The sequence below is a fragment of the Necator americanus genome, chromosome III (assembly GCF_031761385.1).
Source record: "Necator americanus strain Aroian chromosome III, whole genome shotgun sequence".
In the NCBI taxonomy this organism is placed as follows: Eukaryota; Metazoa; Nematoda; class Chromadorea; order Rhabditida; family Ancylostomatidae; genus Necator; species Necator americanus.
The window spans coordinates 9840160-9858363 of NC_087373.1; the positions used below are offsets into that span (position 1 = coordinate 9840160).

Below are 18204 nucleotides of genomic sequence, written 5' to 3' on the forward strand. Positions count from 1 at the left end.
GTAGTTGCGTAAGCGGTTGCGGTCGATGCGATGGAGGGTAGGGAGTGGTTGGAATTGATGAGGGATCCTTACTTTGAGTTACTTGTTTGAGAAGTGAAGCAAATGATGAGCGATTTCCGCAAAACACTACATTATGAAAAACCTCCAGATGATGAAAAAGAATCCACTTAGAAATTCCTACATATTTTAGCGGGAAGACGTGCAACCGGATAAACAATGAGGCATTTATCTAGGATGAGCCATAGTGCAAGTTGCAAACAAAAACTCCTAAGCCGAACTTGCAATGAATGAACTGAAGTATCGAATATTATGTCACTAGTGAAAACATCCGGTTTTCGCTGGCATTCCTGCTACACTCCGGTCAAAACTTTCATGGATTTTTAGCAGTACTACTCAGATTCCGAGTGGACCAGACCAGTGCAAGCGGTCCTATGCGCGCCGGTTACCGGCATTGTGTCTGTTGGGATAAGGTTCTTCCTTACTTTCAACCACTTCCCAGTGGCCTATCGTTCGGATTTGTCGTGGTTGTTCCTAGATGTGGTCTTATACCTCGAACCACTAATATTCCGTTTCGCTTATCCAATATTTTCTCTTTGAACTGCAGTGTATTCTGCTTAGTAAAATCAAACCATATCCATTATTGCGCGGTGGATTATGACGTTTTCTCTGCGAAAGAGCGCAACTTAGGCTGAGCTCTGCAGTTTTACCGCCCTTCGCAGCGTTGTTGTCCTCGTCTCTCCTTTAGATCCCTGAACTAGGACAGAGTTCGTTCTCCTCTACAACACATTGGAACACGAAATGCTCTTCAAGCGTGCTTTATTAAAGGTTGGAAGACGGTGGAGCCTATATTTCCCGCATCGAAGCATCGAAGGAGTTGCACCGCCAGGAAGCTAAAATGATTAAAGGCAGCATACCGAATCTGAGGTGATACGGATTTCAGGTGGAATGCACGGGATCGTAGATTATGGAAAGGTGGGTGATTCTGTCCATTTCTTGCGAATTGGCGCAAAAAAAAACGGCCCGAAAGATGCGGCGCGTGTACAGGGCTGGCGCGCTCCAATCGGACTTCTTGTGGAAAGTAGCGCGCCGGAACGCCCGAAGCCGTATCTTCCGGGCCGTTTTTTTACGACAATTAGGAAGAAATGGACGTAACCCCCCTCCCCCATAATCTACTATCCCGTATACGAATACTCCATCTGAAATCCGTACCACCTCAGATTCGTGGTATGCTGCCTTTAAATATGGACAAGCAGTAGTGTGATCACCAGAACGCTCACCCAGCAAAACACCACTGGCTTTATATGGGACAAAATTGCGCACTTGGAGGAAACCTTTTCTGGAAGTACTGCTAGCACTTAACGTACTCGTTTCACTTCTGGTTAAGACCGCCACCTTTCAGTGCCTTCGCTTGAATAGATCTTTGAAAGGAACACCGAAGCGTGGGCGTCCAATCCCACTACATCGAATTAGCCTACTCCTAACAATAGCTATAAACTCCATGTAATAATACAACATTGAGAAAGAGGTTTTTAGGACAAAATTTACAATAAGATGAGTGATACGTCGGAAATATTGGCGTTAACATTGTTGAAGTTTAGAAAAGCCCATCGATAATCTCAGTGTTGGGATCAATTGTGATGTCGAAGAAGCAAGGACGGGTACCAAGTCCGGGCATCGTAGTAATTTCCCCCGTCAATGGAAATATAAATCCAGCACCAATCGAAGCGCTGACGTCACGAATCGGTAGCGTAAAGTCTGTAAATAAACAATTAGAAATGCTACAAATGCAGTTTTACTGCTCGCAAAGCTACAAAAGAATTGCAACAAAAAAAAAAGAAGGAAAATGCGGAGAAGAGGTACTCACTTGTTGGAGCTCCCTTCTTCGTAGGGTCGTGCGAAAGTGAAAGTTGAGTTTTAGCCATGCAAATCGGTAAGGCTCCGAATCCTTGCTTTGTGTAAAGTTCCAGTTTCTGGACAAAAATTGTTGCAAGTTTATCAGTGTAATTCTTACCGAGCTGTATAGTTCAGCAATGCAAACTGATGAAACTTATGAATGAAGAATGTTCGAGAAGAGATAATTTATGAACTAAAGGATAAAGGATGAAGTCCCTGGCTTTTTTTTTATTCTTTATTTCATATTAAAAAAAGTGCCTGGCTGAAGTGGTTGAGTTCCGGATGCGCCACCGCATTCCTTTCATTCCAGAATCTTTTGAGGTTTATGAACACATGCAAAGATTTAGAATGACCTGCGGGGCGAACCGAAGTGCTAAGTCAGTGTTTTTATCCTCTCAGACAAGTCTGATACGAAATCTTCGACTTCGGAGAGTTGGAAGGCTTTGCTGGCACTAGGGGGTTTCGAGCCATCAATCGATCGTGCAGTCACAGTTGAAACTGCTACCGGCTGCGCTACACTCGCCTCAATACATGAATTATTGTTTTGTAAATAATCAAAAATGGTGAAATATCACCTTCCGAAGAAAGAGAATCCGGAATCATTTGATTTGCCGTTGAAGATACTCTACAATTTTTGTTCGATTTTTGGCTCTTTTTTTTCTAGGAGACGCTATCCTTCTTTTTTGTAGGTGTGTAGTTATTAATGCCTTACGCAGAAATATCCTCACATCTCTGGCTTCTTTTGTGAAATCAACTCCATCAGCGCCATAAATCTCACGAGCAATGACATCTATCTTCTCCTCAAGTGGAATGCTTAGCGGATACAGGAATCTGGAAAAAAGTACAATTAAATTAAAAGAGAATAAAATAAATAAGAATTATTTGAAAAAGAAAACAAATAAAGTGAAAAATGCTTAGAATAAATAGAAAAAAGATCTCTACATCACCTGAAATTTTCATTATGTCCAGATGTGGCTTCAACAACAGCGTTAGCCAGTGGAATTGCTCCAGCTCCACCTTTAGACCAATGCGATGAGATAACCGCATTCCGAGCACCATGAGCTAATGCCTAATGAGAGAATATAAAGATAAAAAAGAGAATGAACTTTTCACGAAAAAAAAATCGTTGGGAATTGCTGTTGGATTCGCTTACCCTACTAACAACCAACTGCAGTTCTCTATTCGTATCGGTGGTGAATCTATTCACACATACAACCACAGGTATTCCAAATTTGTTCGTGTTTTCAATCTGAGAAACATTTGTTTTTTTTTTTAACATTTACCACTAAGAAACGAGTTGATAACTTCCTTAGATTCTCACCTGCTTCCTTAAATTCGAATCACAACCTTGTCGTACAAGATCAAGGTTCTCTTCAGTATATTCGTGTCTCAACGGCGTCCCCGGCAGCACAGCTGGACCTCCACCGTGCATTTTTAGCGCTCTCACCGTTGCCACCAGTACAACAACGGATGGCTCCAAGCCAGAGTACCTGTCAATTTCTTTTCTCCTTTTTCTTCCAAGACATATTCCAAAGTATTTTTTGGAAGCATGACAGACAATAAAATAAAATTCTTCATTTACTTTAATTTTTTTTGGATATTTCTGCGAGATCTTTAAGCAGACGGGACAAATCGTTACTTCCGTAGATCATCCCAGTGGGAAATCAAAGACTTTTACTGCAAAATCTTCTAGAAAAAAAAACGGAGTGATATTCGAAGAAGCGATTATTATGGTAGGAAATAAAGTTTGAAGCAGTTTTTAGGAATTATTCAAGAATATTAAATTCGAATAATAAAGTTTGCTTACCTATGACTTCCGCGATTCGCGCTTTTTTAAATAGCGGAATACAGACACTTAAATAGCTTAAATAGAATTCAAATAACAAATATTGAAATCATCACAATATTTTCGGCCCATTTTTTGGTGAAAAAGACAAGCAGACGGGTGAACTTGGTTACCAGTGTTCGCTGGGCCATCTCAGCCATAGTAATATAGAAATTACTGAATAAAAGTTAATTTTGATTCGGAAAATTTCTTTCGGGGAAAATTTCAAGTGCTACGATAGAGATTTGATCAAAATTTGAAGGAAAATTTCCCAGAACAATGTGTTCACCTGCACTTAATGTTGAAAAATTTCTCCATACCAATATCGGCACCAAATCCAGCCTCAGTGATCACAAATCCATCTTCTCCAACAAGTTTAAGCGCAATCTGAACGGCTTGGATTTTTTTTTCTGTGGTCAAGAGTGCTAGTACAGTACAAAGTACAGCATTGATATCGTGGACATTTCACCTCATCTGCAATAATGCTGCTCGATCCATGGGCAATATTAGCAAACGGTCCAGCATGCACAAATACTGGGTTCCCCTCGAGGGTTTGCATCAATGTTGGCCGCACCGTATCACGCATCAGAACCTTTAAAAACGATCATCAGTTGAATTCTTAAGAAATTCCCTCGAAATATAACTAGCAGCGATAAATTTGAAATGATTTTGTACTTCTGTAAGTGAGTCTAGAACCAAGAAAAAGAGTTTAATTTCAAAATTCTTACTGTCATCGCATCTGTCACTCCTATGTCATCTGCTGTCACTGGTCTACCGTGCACATCCGATCCGATTACTATTCGGCTTATACGCTCACGCAGGTCTCTCAGTGATGTTGTGAGAGCAAGAATTGCCATCAGCTGAAAAAAGCTTATATTTTGTGTATTTCTGAAAATGTGCGAGATCCCAAACACATTTTTTTTGACGTTGGTATGTTTCTGCGTTGAGAAGGTATCGGTAAATTATTGTATTCCTAACTTCGTATGATCCGATTGTTATGTATCCAAAAAAGCAACATTTTGCGTTAACATAGAGCCTTCACGTGATTCTTTCTTTGTTCCTTTCAAAATAATCAATAATTGAAATTTAAATCAATGTGATTAAAATGTAAGATCTATTCTTGCAAAAATTTTATAGGTTCCTAGGTAGCCTTGCACCAATGGTGGTGAAAAACTCGAAGAACAGCCGGAGTCCTATAGAAGAATATTCTTATTTTTTTCCATAGATATTTCGTATTGTTTTTTTTTTTTTGCAAGAAATCCCACTTTCAGTCGAAAGATGAAACACCTTTTACACAGCTTTCCATTTGAAATCCTTTGTTGTCTACGTATAATTTCAAATATAGGAGAATTTGGTCCTAAAAATCTTTGCATCTACGCCTAAGGAACCATGGATGCTCGAGAGGGCCGGCAAAGCATTTCCATTTCTTTTTTTTTATTCCTTTGATAATTCTTCTCTTTTGAATTATTTCCTTTCTGTTTCTTAACAAAAGCGTTTGAAAAAATATATCAAGAGAGGAAAATTACCTCACTGGCAACAGATATATCGAATTTTGTTCTTCTTTTATGACCTTTTTCAGATGGTGACAAACCGATCTCAATTTCTAAAATGACAAAGTATAAACAGACAGATCACTCAGATCAGTGAAAAATTAACCTCGAAGGAAACGATCATTCGTATCGATCACACGATTCCAAGTGATTGAATTCGGATCGATATTAAGTCGACTGAATTCAACACGTTGTTCTGGTGTCAGTAAGTTCCCATCTTTAATGTCACTAATCCCCAAACGAGAAAGTCGTCGTTGCTGGACCGCTGTCAGAGGACGTTGACCTATAAACATGGTGGTAAGCATTAGCGTTATCGTTAGGTAAACTCTAAGTACACCTTGCTTATTCAAAGGACAAAGCCTGTTGAAAAGCGCATCGTCTTTTTGTGTGGATTCATGGAACATTCTAGCATCAATAGCTGCGGCGAGAAGATTGTTGGCCGCCGTGATAGCATGGATATCGCCGGTCAAATGAAGATTGAATTCTTCCATCGGAATTACCTGGAAAACTAGGCTCCACTCAGAATTAGTTAGAATCAAAAATAAATAAAAATAAATTATTTGAACAAAAATTAACTGGAATAATAAAATATATACAATTAATTTTTTTTGTGAACCTGAGAATATCCTCCTCCTGCTGCACCGCCTTTAATCCCGAACGTGGGTCCCTGTGAAGGTTGACGCATGCAAGCGAATACGTTCTTATGTAGATGAGCACCAAGCGCTTGAGTAAGACCCAGGGTTGCTGTGGATTTACCCTCACCTAGCGGAGTTGGTGTGATTCCTGAAACATACAAAAACATCCTAATCCGACAGCTTTCTCGGAAAAAAAACGAATACTTTCTTATGCAGATTATGAGATGGAGATAGATATTCTGGATAGTTTTTTTAATTCTTTTTTTTTTTTGCTTTCTCAAAAAAAATTAGAAGTAAACATTACCTACGACGACCACATACTTCCCGTTTTTCACATGTTGCAATCGTTTCAAAATGTTCAACGAAACTTTCGCCTTCTTTCTGCCATACGGGTCTAACTCCTCCGGCAAGATACCGACTTCCCTGGCTACCTGAGAGCATATCGTAACCCGTCAAATATCAAAAAGATCTCAGAAACTGAATAAGACATCACTACCCTTCTAAATAAAGCATATTGGTGTAATTAAATAAAAACTGTAACCTGTTCAACGTCCTTAGGAACTTGGCTTCGCGAAATCACAATATCAGATGGAACAGGGTCCACTAGGTTTGGCTTCAAATATTGGATATTCCAGGTGTTAACGCTAATATTACTCTAAATGAAGGATATTTCTGTGATATGTTGAAAATGTTAATAAGATTTGATGTTGCAGTGTACATATTTTCGAAGGATTCAATTTTTGAAGATGTATCATCTAAGGATAAGAATTGTAAAAAGCCATAGTGGAAAAGTTCCTGTTTGTCATGAGGTTATACTTCATTCTAATATAGTTTAAGCGATTTCTGAGGTGTATATACTCATCCTTCGATTTCAGAAAATTTTCAAAACCATATAATCAGTTTACAAAATGATCTACAAATCATCCGTACCACTTGTTTTCTGCCTGTAGAAATTCTACAGCGGTTTAAAAAACACTAGCAGAATTTCTGCGAACGGTCACAGTTCTACTTAAAGACAGCATACCACGAATCTGACGTGGTCAGGGAATCCGCTGAAAAATCTAGAGTTACGATTGTAGATTGCTGGATAAGGGGTGGTACTGCTCATTCCTCCCTAATCGTCGTAAGGAACGGCGTGGAAAAGGACTTTTTATAGAAAACAATTTCAGTTGCAACGCGCCACCGTTGTGCACGCGCCGCATCCAATTGCGAGCGGTCGAAGATCGGTGATCTCTTCCCATCAGCCTATGCAAATGAAATCAATGAATATGCTGCTAAGAGAACCTGAGCGTGTGCATAGAAGAGTGTTCTAGCGTATCTCGTAGGAACTGAAGAGGTTCCCACGCCGTTTCTTACGACGATCAGGGAAAGATGAGCGGAACCGCCTCTGATCCCGCAACAACCTACAACCTTATCTCTAGCTTTTCTCGTGGATTCCATGACCACGCCAGATTCGTGGTATGCCGCCTTTAAGCAATAGATATGGGTCATATCGTGTGTCACCGTTTTCCACGGTGGATTGGTAATGTAGCCTTATACATATGTGATGAACGACACCGAGGTTACCGAGAGCCTGTCTCATCGCCACTGAGGTATGAAGACAAGCGACTTGAAATCTTACTGAGCTGGAAAAATTCTTTTGTGTCATTTAATTAGATTTAAACTGATTGGCTCTATTCTAATAACCTGTTATATCATTCCTGAGGAAAAAGGAGGAGTAGAGACGAAAAAAAAAACTGAGAAGTGACTGGAAGTGAGGTGTGGTGAATAAGGTAAAAATTCCGGGAAAGATACTAGGTTGTGGAGACATAGCATACACAGAGACTTTCGATTTCGGGCGAGTTCACCGGGAATATCCGCATTGTTTTGAACTTGTGAAAGGTGATTATGTTTTCTGTGTTCAGTTAAGGGGACCACTATTGACATCATTGTTTGTGTAACTTCTAGCTGTCATTAATATCAGTATGAATAAGTTCTGCCATAACACCAAAATATAACAATTCAAAATACTCAGTGCTCAGAAAAAGAAGTGAAAGGATGCGAGGAAATTTGCTTCGAAAAATTATGGATCTATCAGGCTACCTTCTATCTTTCTTTCCCTTTGACATCAGAGTTTTGAGAAGGTTGAGAATTCAAAAATATAGTGTTTTACCGTCTTTACCTCGAACATGGTAAACCTCAAAATGGATTTTTTTCTACCGTACACAAGTTCTCAAAGTAAACCGGGTGATTTCAAGATGTCGGCGAAGTGAAACATCATGAGTGAACCTTACGGTTTTTGAATTATTGCTAGATAAGCGACTCTTTGCGTACTGTATTGACATAGCGAAGGGTCGCTATGCATTTGCATTTATAAGAATTGATAGAGAATTGAATAATATCTTCAGGAGGAACGGGAATCCTCAAAGATCAGAGAATTTAACCTTGATTTGGTCTTTGAGATTTGAATAGGTTCAAACCTGAGGATGTTGAATGAGGAGATGAATTTTTACAACTTCATTCTCCATTCAAAAAATTTCTGTAGCTTTTTTAGGTTAGCTGTAAGTTACTGGTTTTCGTATACTGATCAAACAGTATTTGCATTATTATTAATTAATTATTATTATTAGTATTAATAGTTTTGATCGAATTTTCTTTCACTTTTGAAGACTGTTAATTAACGTGTTATTTAATGTTATTTGTTAATTTGGCGGTGTAAATAAAAAACAATTCTATAAAGACTCGCCATTGCTGTTGAGGGCGCGCAGCGAAAGCGAAGAAGAAACTGACACCACCCTTTTCTTCTATATTTATTCACTTTGTCATGATTTACGGTGTAATGTGCGGCTGCATTAAAAACAACCAGTTATTCTTTTATTAGTATGTGATAAGTGAATAGAGAGAGAGGTGGATATAAATAGGTCGTTTATGAACGAGAAAACTCTTATCACCACTATTCGGTCATTGATCGTTTTTAACCACCGGATAATCACTGAATGATTAGATCATTAGACGATTACGGATGTTTTCTATAGAAGTTATGAAATATAAAGAAATTCCAGTGAAACGCGTTGGCGCATCCCAAGTGGATTGATACGCCGGTGAATTTATCCTTTTTTTTAAATTGTGATGCTTATAGGCTCCACTTGTTTACAATACAGCTCAAAAGATTGATATAATGATAACTAGGTGACATTTCATCGAGTTCGCTTTTGTTCAGGATCTTGATAGCTTGAAATCAACAAGAATTGCTAAAAGCAAACATCTGTACCGTAAGCCTATTTGGTACGTATCATTCCGTAAATTAACGAGAACAGCGTACTTTAACGGTAGACCATGCGTCTGAGATGTTACGTGGGATCATGAGTTACTGTCCATCCATCATCGCCTGTCAGTCAGTAAAATTGGGCGTGGCGCTTTATATAATGGTCTGGGATGCGGTGTAAAACGATCAAAAATCAACAGTTTCCTGTTCCGGCTGGTACAACCATCCTGCTTCTGCGTAGTATTCTATTTCATACTCTTGGCTTTAGGCAAATAATTGACTATAATATAATAATAGCTAAATAAGCCCTCCACAAAGGTTTACCGCCTCATAGTGGCGTGGAGGTGACACTGGGCGTCGAACTGCGATGCACAGCGGAGGTTCGTCCTCCGGCAGGGTCTTCCAAGCTGAGAAGGAGTTCGACACATCCGACATTCCGACTTCTCGGAATCGGAAGCCTAGCTAAGAGTAAACCACTGCTAAGATTCACCACCGTCTTGGCAAAATGTCGCAAGGTGGTTCCCTGATCCATATAGGTTGGGCGACGACCTGTGGTGAAAGCTAAGCTCGCCGTGGCATGGCTGCTTATTTTGGGAAAAAGTCTCCTTGCCACTCCAGCATATTCACTGCCTCAGTACCCTGCACACTGCCCTGCCGTCTCAGACGTCGGACGGTATGGCGACCAGTGAGAGGTGATCAAATCTCAGGTTGCTCAGGATATCATCGATTCTGGACCAAGGCGACACACGCACGACTCGCCATGGAGACTGTCTCAGACTGTGTACTTACAACGCGAGAACAGTTTCCACAGACGCTGACCTGTATGCCCTTCGCGGAGCTGCAGAGCTTATCAAATTTCACGTGATTGCTCTGCAGGAGACCAAATGCAGAAGGAGCGACGTACAACAGATGAAAGACGGTACACTCGTCATTCGTGGAGAGAAGGTTCCGTCGCGAAATGTAGGCGGGGTTGGTTTTGTTGTACACCCATCTGTCGTCCATCTCGTCGATTCTCACGAGATCCTGTCACCTCGTCTGGCCATTCTTCGCCTCCGTCCTCTGCGCCAAAAATCCATCAGTATCATCAACTGCTATTCACCAACATCAACAGCTGATGATTCCGAATTGGACGCGTTTTACGAGGAGCTGGAGGAAGTAGTCCGCAACGAGAAGTCCTTTTACAAATTCGTTGTCGGAGACTTCAACGCAAAACTAGGAAAGGCCACAGAAGAGGAATACAGGATTGGAAGATTTGGACTAGGGGACCGGAATGAAAATGGCAATCGTCTCGCCGGGCTGTTGTCCGCCGCTCGCCTCTTTCATGGGAACTCTCTTTTCATGAAAAAAGATCATCGTCGGTGGACATGGGAATCGCCCAATGGCGCGACTCGTGCGGAGATCGACCACATACTCACCAACCGGAGGTGGTGTCTACTTGACGTCTCAGTAGTACCATCCTTTTGTAGTGGTTCTGATCACCGTCTCCTTCGTGCGAAAATACGACTTAGCCACACGATGGAAAAGAACATCTGCTATCGGCAACGAAGGAGAAAAGAAGTCGTCTACGACGATTGCGTTCTCGAGGACTCCTTGTCCCAAGGTGACTGGCACATCGAGGAGGACCCAAACGTGGACGACGAGATGCTGCTCAGAGGATTACGAGCCTGTGCTGAACGTGCCTCGAAGTCGCGCACGACAAACTTGGATCGAATTTCGAAGACCACCAAGGAATTGTTGGAAAGAAGAAGGACTTCGAGGCTTGATCCGAATGCATTGAGCGGTTAGTAGTAAACACTAGCTGCAGAAAAGCGTTGCAGGAGGATCTTTTGAAGTACAGGCAGAAGAAGATTCTAGAAGCAGCACAAAGAAGAACGAGTCTAAAGAAGTGCCGCAGGGATCTCCGCGAATATAATATTCCGCTAGCAACCTTGCTGAGCGAAGACGGGACTCGCATATCTTCTCGTCGTGAGATGGAAATCATTACGGAGAGGTTCTACTCGAACCTTTTCCGTTCATCAACTCTTGTGTCAAGCCCAATCATCCCCACTGGCGAAGCTCCACCACGGATTCTCCCTTCGGAAGTACGAGTCGCTATCAAGAGCATGAAACCTGGCACAGGCATCGGATCTGATTTTATATCCTCAGACTTTCTTCGTGCTGGTGGGCATCCGCTTCATGTAATCTTAGCAGCGCACATGACATCCTATCTTCAGAAAGAAAGGATCCCAGACCAGTGGAAGACTTCGCGAACCGTTCTTATCCATAAGAAAGGTGACCGAGAGGACCTTCGGAACTACCGTCCGATATGCTTGCTGAGCGTGTTATACAAAGTATTCACCAAGATCATCCTCACGCGCATATCTAGGACGCTGGATGAAGCCCAGCCTCAAGAACAAGCTGGATTCCGCCAAAAGTTCAGCTGCTTGGACCACATCCAGACCGTGTCAAGGGTCATAGAGGTTTGCCGGGAATACCGCCTGCTCCTTGTTCTAACCTTCGTCGACTATGAGAAAGCCTTTGACAGCGTAGAAACGAATGCAATACTGTCAGCGCTGGTCGATCAAGGTGTGGACGCGTCGTATGTGAGGACATTAGCCAATTGCTACGAACGATGCACGACTAGGATACAGCTTTTCCACCGCCGTCTCACCATACCCATTAGAAAGGGGGTACGACAAGGCGATACTATATCGCCGAAGCTGTTCACGGCTGCATTGCAATGGATAATGAAATCACTATCCTGGGAAGAAAGGGGCATACGTGTTGATGGAAGATTTCTTTCGAACCTTCGTTTCGCGAACGACATCTTTCTCTTTTCGAGCAGTACCAATGAAGCAGAAACGATGCTCAACGAATTGAACGAAGCAGGGAAGAGAATAGGACTACGAATAAACAGAAAGAAGACACAGTTCATGCAGAACGCCCACTGCGAGGACGGAGGAGTACAACTTGAAGGCTCCCAAATCGTGGAAACTCCGTCATACGTATACCTCGGACGTTCTATGAACATGGAAAACGACTTGAAGGAAGAACTGAATAGAAGAATGAGAGCAGCATGGGCAGCATTCGCAGCCGTCAGGGAAGCTACGGACCAACTGACGGACCAAGATCTTCGTACTCATCTGTTCGACTCGACAGTCCTTCCATCGTTCTGTTACGCAGCGGAGACGTGGGCAGACACCACGGCCACGTCTAGGAAGTTACTTACTACCCACAGAGTCCTTGAGAGATGTCTCCTGAAGTTTAACCGGCGCACACAACACCTTGCCGGTCTTCGTAGCTCCGACTTAAGAGGAATGTCCCGTCTTCGCTACCCAGCGGAATATGTATCGAAAGCAAAACATAGATGGGCCGGTCACATCATGAGAAGAATCGATGATAGATGGACCAAAAGAACGCTAGAGTGGATCCCAAGGGACGCTAAACGCCCCCGAGGGAGACCGCCAACGAGATGGGGTGACGTGTTCGTTGCACGGATGGACCAGCTGAGAGCTCAGCTGGATACGGCTCAAGGACCTCGTCAACGTCACTCACGAAGCTTGAGAACATCTTGGATGACAATGGCGAGGCAACGAAACGAGTGGAAGAGATGCTGGGGCCCGCACGTCGAGTGAAAACGGGCCATCTAAATATCTAAGTAAGTAAGTAAATAAGCCTAGGCTATGCCAAAACAAGGCTAAAGTGGCTGGTAGTCCATACGAATGGTTCTGGAGGTGGGGGTTTGGAGGTTTTCTGAATGAAAATAGCAGGACATTAACAATTTTGGAGCGAATGATACGCCTGGCCCAGTTGGTAAGAGCTTTAACTGGGAAGGTCGACGGTTGGCTGCCGCTCTAGACCCCACCAAGCCTTTCCTCCTTCCAGGATTGATTAATTAGTACCAGACCTGTCTGAGAAGGATAAAACACTGACTAGATAGATCATTGTAAGGCTGCACACACTCCCATGAATCTCAAACGATTCCGAATTGCCTACAAATACGTTGGCGTATCCGAAGAAGGGCAATTTGGAACGCTAGAGATTTTTGTTTTCAAATATATTTTATAAATGAGACTTTCAAGATATAGGCAATCTAATTTCCAGCGAACGGCGAGTATGAATAGAAAAAAAAAAAAACAGAGAGAATGATGAAGTGGCTTACAACTTTATTATTTTGCGGATGATGAAGCGACACCACCGAATATAGTTACAACTCATTGTCTACGTTAAAAATATATGCATTTTTCTGTCAGGGTGATATACACAGGCTAGTTTTTCTTGATTCAGGGTGATGTGATAATTAAAATGACGATTGGATCATATCTTCTGATTTTATCGATGTTTACTACTTTAGATGGTAATTTCTATAGTCTTTGCAACCCGAGCATTTGATGGAGATGTTTTTCTTTCGTTCTCCGTTCATTGACTTTAACTCGACGTGCAAGATTGATTATTGTTGGTTGGTTACTTGACTTGATAAATAAACTAGTAAATATACAAAAAGTACATTTAGGACATGAACGAGGAAGACGATGAATAAAGCTCTCCTTTCCACAAATCACCGAGCAACGGCTCGTGCTCGTTGCCGATCCGACGAAGCTTCGAAGCGAAATTCACGAGCGCTTTTCAGTGATTCCTCGAATAAACGTACGTAATGCCTAACGTTGAGTCAACGTTAGGCGTTCTACCATGGAATACGTATGTGTATGTACCTTACATGTGTGTGTGTGTGCGTACATGACTCGTGATAGCATTCAACCTGGCCCGTCTGACTCATCCTTGTCCCTCTTTTCTCCCTCCTCAATCCTGACCATCGTTAAAGTATTCGTTCGCCAAACATACAGCTATAATTTCGTATCCGTTGCTTGTTGTACTGTATTTTCATGTGAAATCTCTTTTTTTTGTTGTTTTCCCTGTTTTTTTTTTTAAACGAGTACAGGAAGAAATGAAGAAGTTTTTCCAACGCATAGAGAAGAAGATCTTTTTTATCAATTAATGTATGGATTGTGTGGCGTAAAATGTTTTATTTTTTCCTCTAAAACCTTCTGCAAATTTTTTTTATGGATAATGCTTGTTCTAAGATAGTTGTAATATTTATAATTTATTGTGTTTGAATTACAGTTGTAAATTATTTATTCTAATGGTTATGGATTAAATTCCAATTAGTTATAAGATTTGATTCTAATTATGAGTGTTGGGTAAAGCAGAAAACCTTAAAAAACCTAAACTCACTGAAAATAAATAACACCACATCAAACGTAAAATCATCCGTCACAAAAGAAACAGTTATGAAAACTTTCTAAACCCTTCTCAGAAAATTTATTTTTTACTTCACTTCGTACCACCTACCAATGAAAATGATTTTTTTTTAGAAATATTCAACAAATTCATTCGAATATTTGCATTAATTAAAGTACTGTCAGAGTCTTCTCTAGGAAATTATTCTCAATTTAACTGTTCTGAACACTGAGGAGTTGGTGATGATATGAATGAATCTTAGTATCTTCGAGTAATCCTTTTAAAGGTATCACCCCACGAATCTGAGGTGGTGCAGATTTCAGGTGGAGTATCCGTATACGGGATGGGAGACTACGGAGAGGAGGGTGATTCCGTCCATTTCTTCCTAACTGCCGTAAAAAACGGCAGATAGCTTGAGAAAGATAGCTTGAGGGTTCCGGCGCGCTATTTTCTACAACGAGTTCAATTGGAGCGCGCCAGCCTTGTGTACGCGCCGCATCTTTCGGGCCGTTTTTTACGGCAATTAGCGGCAAGAAATGGACGGAATCACCTCCTCTCCATAATCTACTATCCCGTATACGAATAATCCACCTGAAATCTGCACCACCTCAGATTCGTGGGGTGATGCCTTTATTAAATGATCGGAAAAAAACTTTTAAACTTTGTTCAAGTCATGGAGAGATAAAAATTTATTCGGTAGTTGTTCATCCATTACTTTGTATAACTTGATAATTTACTGAACTTCCAAAGCACACGATACACTGTGTGAGCAATTACATATTATCCTTTTCTACAAATTCATCCCATTAAAAGTATATTTTTTAGGATTGATTTTCTAGGAAAACCTTAACTCCTACTTTTAACTTAACTTTTCTATTTTTGATAGATGTAAGAGGATTTGTAGAATGTTCTACATTATGGATATATAATCATTTCCTCCTCTTTGGAATTCCAAAACAATGACAACAAATGTTGATAAAAAATAGTTGCTGCAAGTCATCTACTTTTACGAATTCGGAGAAAACATTGTTTTAAACTTCTCCATGACACCTATACAGAAAGAGACGTCACGGACACATATATACAAAAAATGAGGTCGGATACAGAAGTCAATCTGATACTCGTTTAAGAAAAATTGCAGACAAAACAGCAGAACAACGGCCGATTCGTGCTCCACTACGGTGATGCAGGTCCACCTTTTTTTTAGTCGATGTAAAAAAATTGCAAAAAGTTGAAGTCGCAAATTTAAAGGCATCACCCCACGAATCTGAGGTGGCACGGATTTTAAGTGGAGTATTCGTATACGGGATGGTAGATTATGGGGAGGAGGGTGATTCTGTCCATTTCTTCTTAATTGCCGTAAAAAAACAGCCCGGAAGATCCGCGGGTGCACAAGGCTGGCGCGCTCCAATCGAGATCGTTGTAGAGAATAGCGCGCTGGAACGCTCGAAGCTATATCTTTCAGGCCGTTTTTTTTGCGGCAATTAGGAAGAAATGGACGAAATCACCCTTCTCTCCATAATCTGCTATCCCGTATACGAATACTCCACCTGAAATCCGTGCCACCTCAGATTCGTGGAGTGATGCCTTTAAGGCGTTGTTCATAACTATCACAATGGAAACGAGCAGATCCCTGCCCAAAAAAAAAATGAGGAAATTCGATCTTTGAAATCATAGAAGAATTAAGAAACATTTCAATTAAGTGATTGAGCAGCTACGGGAACAATAATAAGTAATCAATGGAGGATTTGTATTTGTTGATAGTCGAATTTAGGCAACAGCCAAGATTGTTAACAAAATTTATTACGGCTAAGGTTTCGGCGTTGTCGCCTTCGTCAGAGCCTCAGTAGCCTTAGACTATCAACAAGTTGCAATCTCTATGCCAAGATTCAAGGAAAGTCGAACTTTCGCACTTCTGGAAGATTTGTATCTGTTTTTTTTTCTAAACTTAACTGCCTAACTTTTAACTGGCTCCATTTACTGCACGTTTTTGTCAACAAACCTGCCAACATTTAGCTTGCTGTCAGAAGCTTCCATTGCTTACATTCCGCGATGATCCGTATCGTCACTACTGATCTGATACTAATCGATACCGTCCCTGACCATTTCTCTCCGTATGTTCCAGGAATAGAAGTGGTCTGTTTGTTTGAGCAACGAAATTCCACTTACTTTTATGTGCGTTGAACGCCTTTCGATCGATAACACTCAGAAAAATATTTGCGCGTGCAGTTTTGCAAAGATATTAACTGGATTCAGGTACAGTATAGAATTTGAAAAAATAAGGGAAAAACATTTTTTACGCTCAAATATATTCTGGGTTAGCGCAGGTTAACGTCGGCTAGGCTCTGAAGTGATCTTCGGAGAAGCGAACATATGGGTACTGCAGTGACTCCAGGAATATGAGTACACACAGAAATGCTTTTGTAAAATTTCCTTCAAATGTAACCGTTTTAGGTTAATTACACCTATAGAATTTTCCAGGGATTCTGAGACGATAGAAAAAATGTGTGAGAAAGAATGATAGGAGAAAAAGCAGCGTGAAGCTGTAAATCCCCCAAAAGTGAAAAGTTGGGAAAAAAAATCGATAAAATTTTATGCCAAAAGAGAATCAACAGCATAAGTCCCTAGGTACGTGGCCAAGTTTGCAAGACCTGAAGAGATCCAGATTCGTTTGCAAATTTTAAGAAAGGGTCCCACTATACAAGCGCTCACTGTAAAGTCAGGGAGTGAAACGCAGTGTGGACATTCGCAAACACCAGGAAAAAAATCCAGCTTTCAAAATTGCCCCGCTTTAAGTGTATCGCGATTTTTTAATATAAATAAAAGCATTTCCACCAATTCCCTCTATCTTACACATTTATTTATTATTTTTTAGTTAGTTTTTTAGTTTTTTCTTTGGTTTTGGAAACTTTAGAAACAATGGACGAATTTTTTTTGGTAGCTATCAGAGCTGGTACCATCAATAAAATGGATGACACTCATAGAATCCAACGGTCCGTGCTGAATTGATCCGCAAAAGAACTTTCAAACACTTTCAATAATGAACGTTAGCGCCAAAAATGGAAACCTCATCGTTCTCATTGAAGAGCTGTTCGTACAGTATTTGCCTACGTGTGATCGTGATCTCTCAAGTATCGCCGGTAACTCATTTACACACCTCTTCTGACTTTCCATTATTTATTTGACATTTGAAAATTCAAATTCCAGAAAGATCGTTGTCCAGAGACACTACGATTATTTGTTGCTACTAGAAACACTAGAAATCATTCATACCTAGGTCCTCATCTCCTCCTATTCTCTCTCATTCCGTAGAATTTTCCATCCTTTGTACATAGCTTTGGATCTCTTGTCGTGGAACTGTTACCAATTAGTTAATTAATGGAAACATGGTATAACCGTGATTATAATTAATTAATTAATTAACATATGTATTAAATTAATTGAATTAATGTATTATGATCACGGTTATACCATTATTCTCGTATACGTTTCTGTTTGAATCGTTTTTAAGGCATTAGTTTGTTTGTCTTAAACCTTCTGTCTTATGATTTAGCGTTTTTACGCTTTACTTTTCTGGAATCTGAACAATTGTTTTTAAAAATTATGTTTTTGCAAAAATTTAAGTCATATATACTACGATATTTCGAGGTTTTTTCTCGCTTTTCATGCTTTTCTAATTTTATTTTTTTCCTAATTAGAACAAAAAATTTAAAGGTGGTGTTCAGAGAATTTTTTGATGTTAGTTGTATAGAGTTGAGGACGTGTATCACAAGCACTCAGCCTGATCAGAGTAACGCAACGAAGCAACTCTTTACACCAATAATAGCGGTCCACTTCGCG

The 18204-nt window shown here is 40.6% G+C and overlaps 3 protein-coding genes across 5 annotated transcripts; 2 read left to right on the plus strand and 1 right to left on the minus strand.

Annotated features, from left to right (window-relative positions):
- Positions 1 to 1594: 1594 nt before the first annotated feature.
- Positions 1595 to 9582, minus strand: RB195_009120 (uncharacterized protein; the record flags this gene model as incomplete). The annotated part of the gene is made up of 16 exons (XM_064195965.1): positions 1595 to 1755; positions 1865 to 1970; positions 2622 to 2724; positions 2841 to 2962; positions 3047 to 3142; positions 3215 to 3383; positions 4008 to 4105; positions 4188 to 4310; positions 4447 to 4578; positions 5245 to 5321; positions 5375 to 5551; positions 5606 to 5768; positions 5885 to 6051; positions 6208 to 6334; positions 6445 to 6558; positions 9472 to 9582. The coding sequence occupies 16 exons, from the start codon at positions 9580 to 9582 to the stop codon at positions 1595 to 1597; spliced, it is 2046 nt and encodes a 681-aa protein (XP_064047110.1).
- A 240-nt stretch (positions 9583 to 9822) lies between these two features.
- On the plus strand, positions 9823 to 12761 carry RB195_009121 (uncharacterized protein; the record flags this gene model as incomplete). 3 transcript variants are annotated; one of them, XM_064195967.1, is made up of 4 exons in its annotated part: positions 9823 to 9839; positions 9924 to 10927; positions 11002 to 12055; positions 12103 to 12187. In XM_064195967.1, 4 exons carry the CDS (start codon positions 9823 to 9825, stop codon positions 12185 to 12187), a joined length of 2160 nt encoding a protein of 719 aa, XP_064047112.1. The 3 variants fall into 3 exon arrangements, with proteins under 3 accessions (XP_064047112.1, XP_064047111.1, XP_064047114.1); XM_064195968.1 differs by having other exon boundaries at positions 11002 to 12761; XM_064195966.1 differs by lacking the exons at positions 9823 to 9839; positions 9924 to 10927 and having other exon boundaries at positions 11118 to 12761.
- On the plus strand, positions 10057 to 10932 carry RB195_009122 (uncharacterized protein; the record flags this gene model as incomplete). Its single annotated transcript, XM_064195969.1, has 1 exon — positions 10057 to 10932. The coding sequence occupies one exon, from the start codon at positions 10057 to 10059 to the stop codon at positions 10930 to 10932; it is 876 nt and encodes a 291-aa protein (XP_064047113.1).
- Positions 12762 to 18204: the final 5443 nt, after the last annotated feature.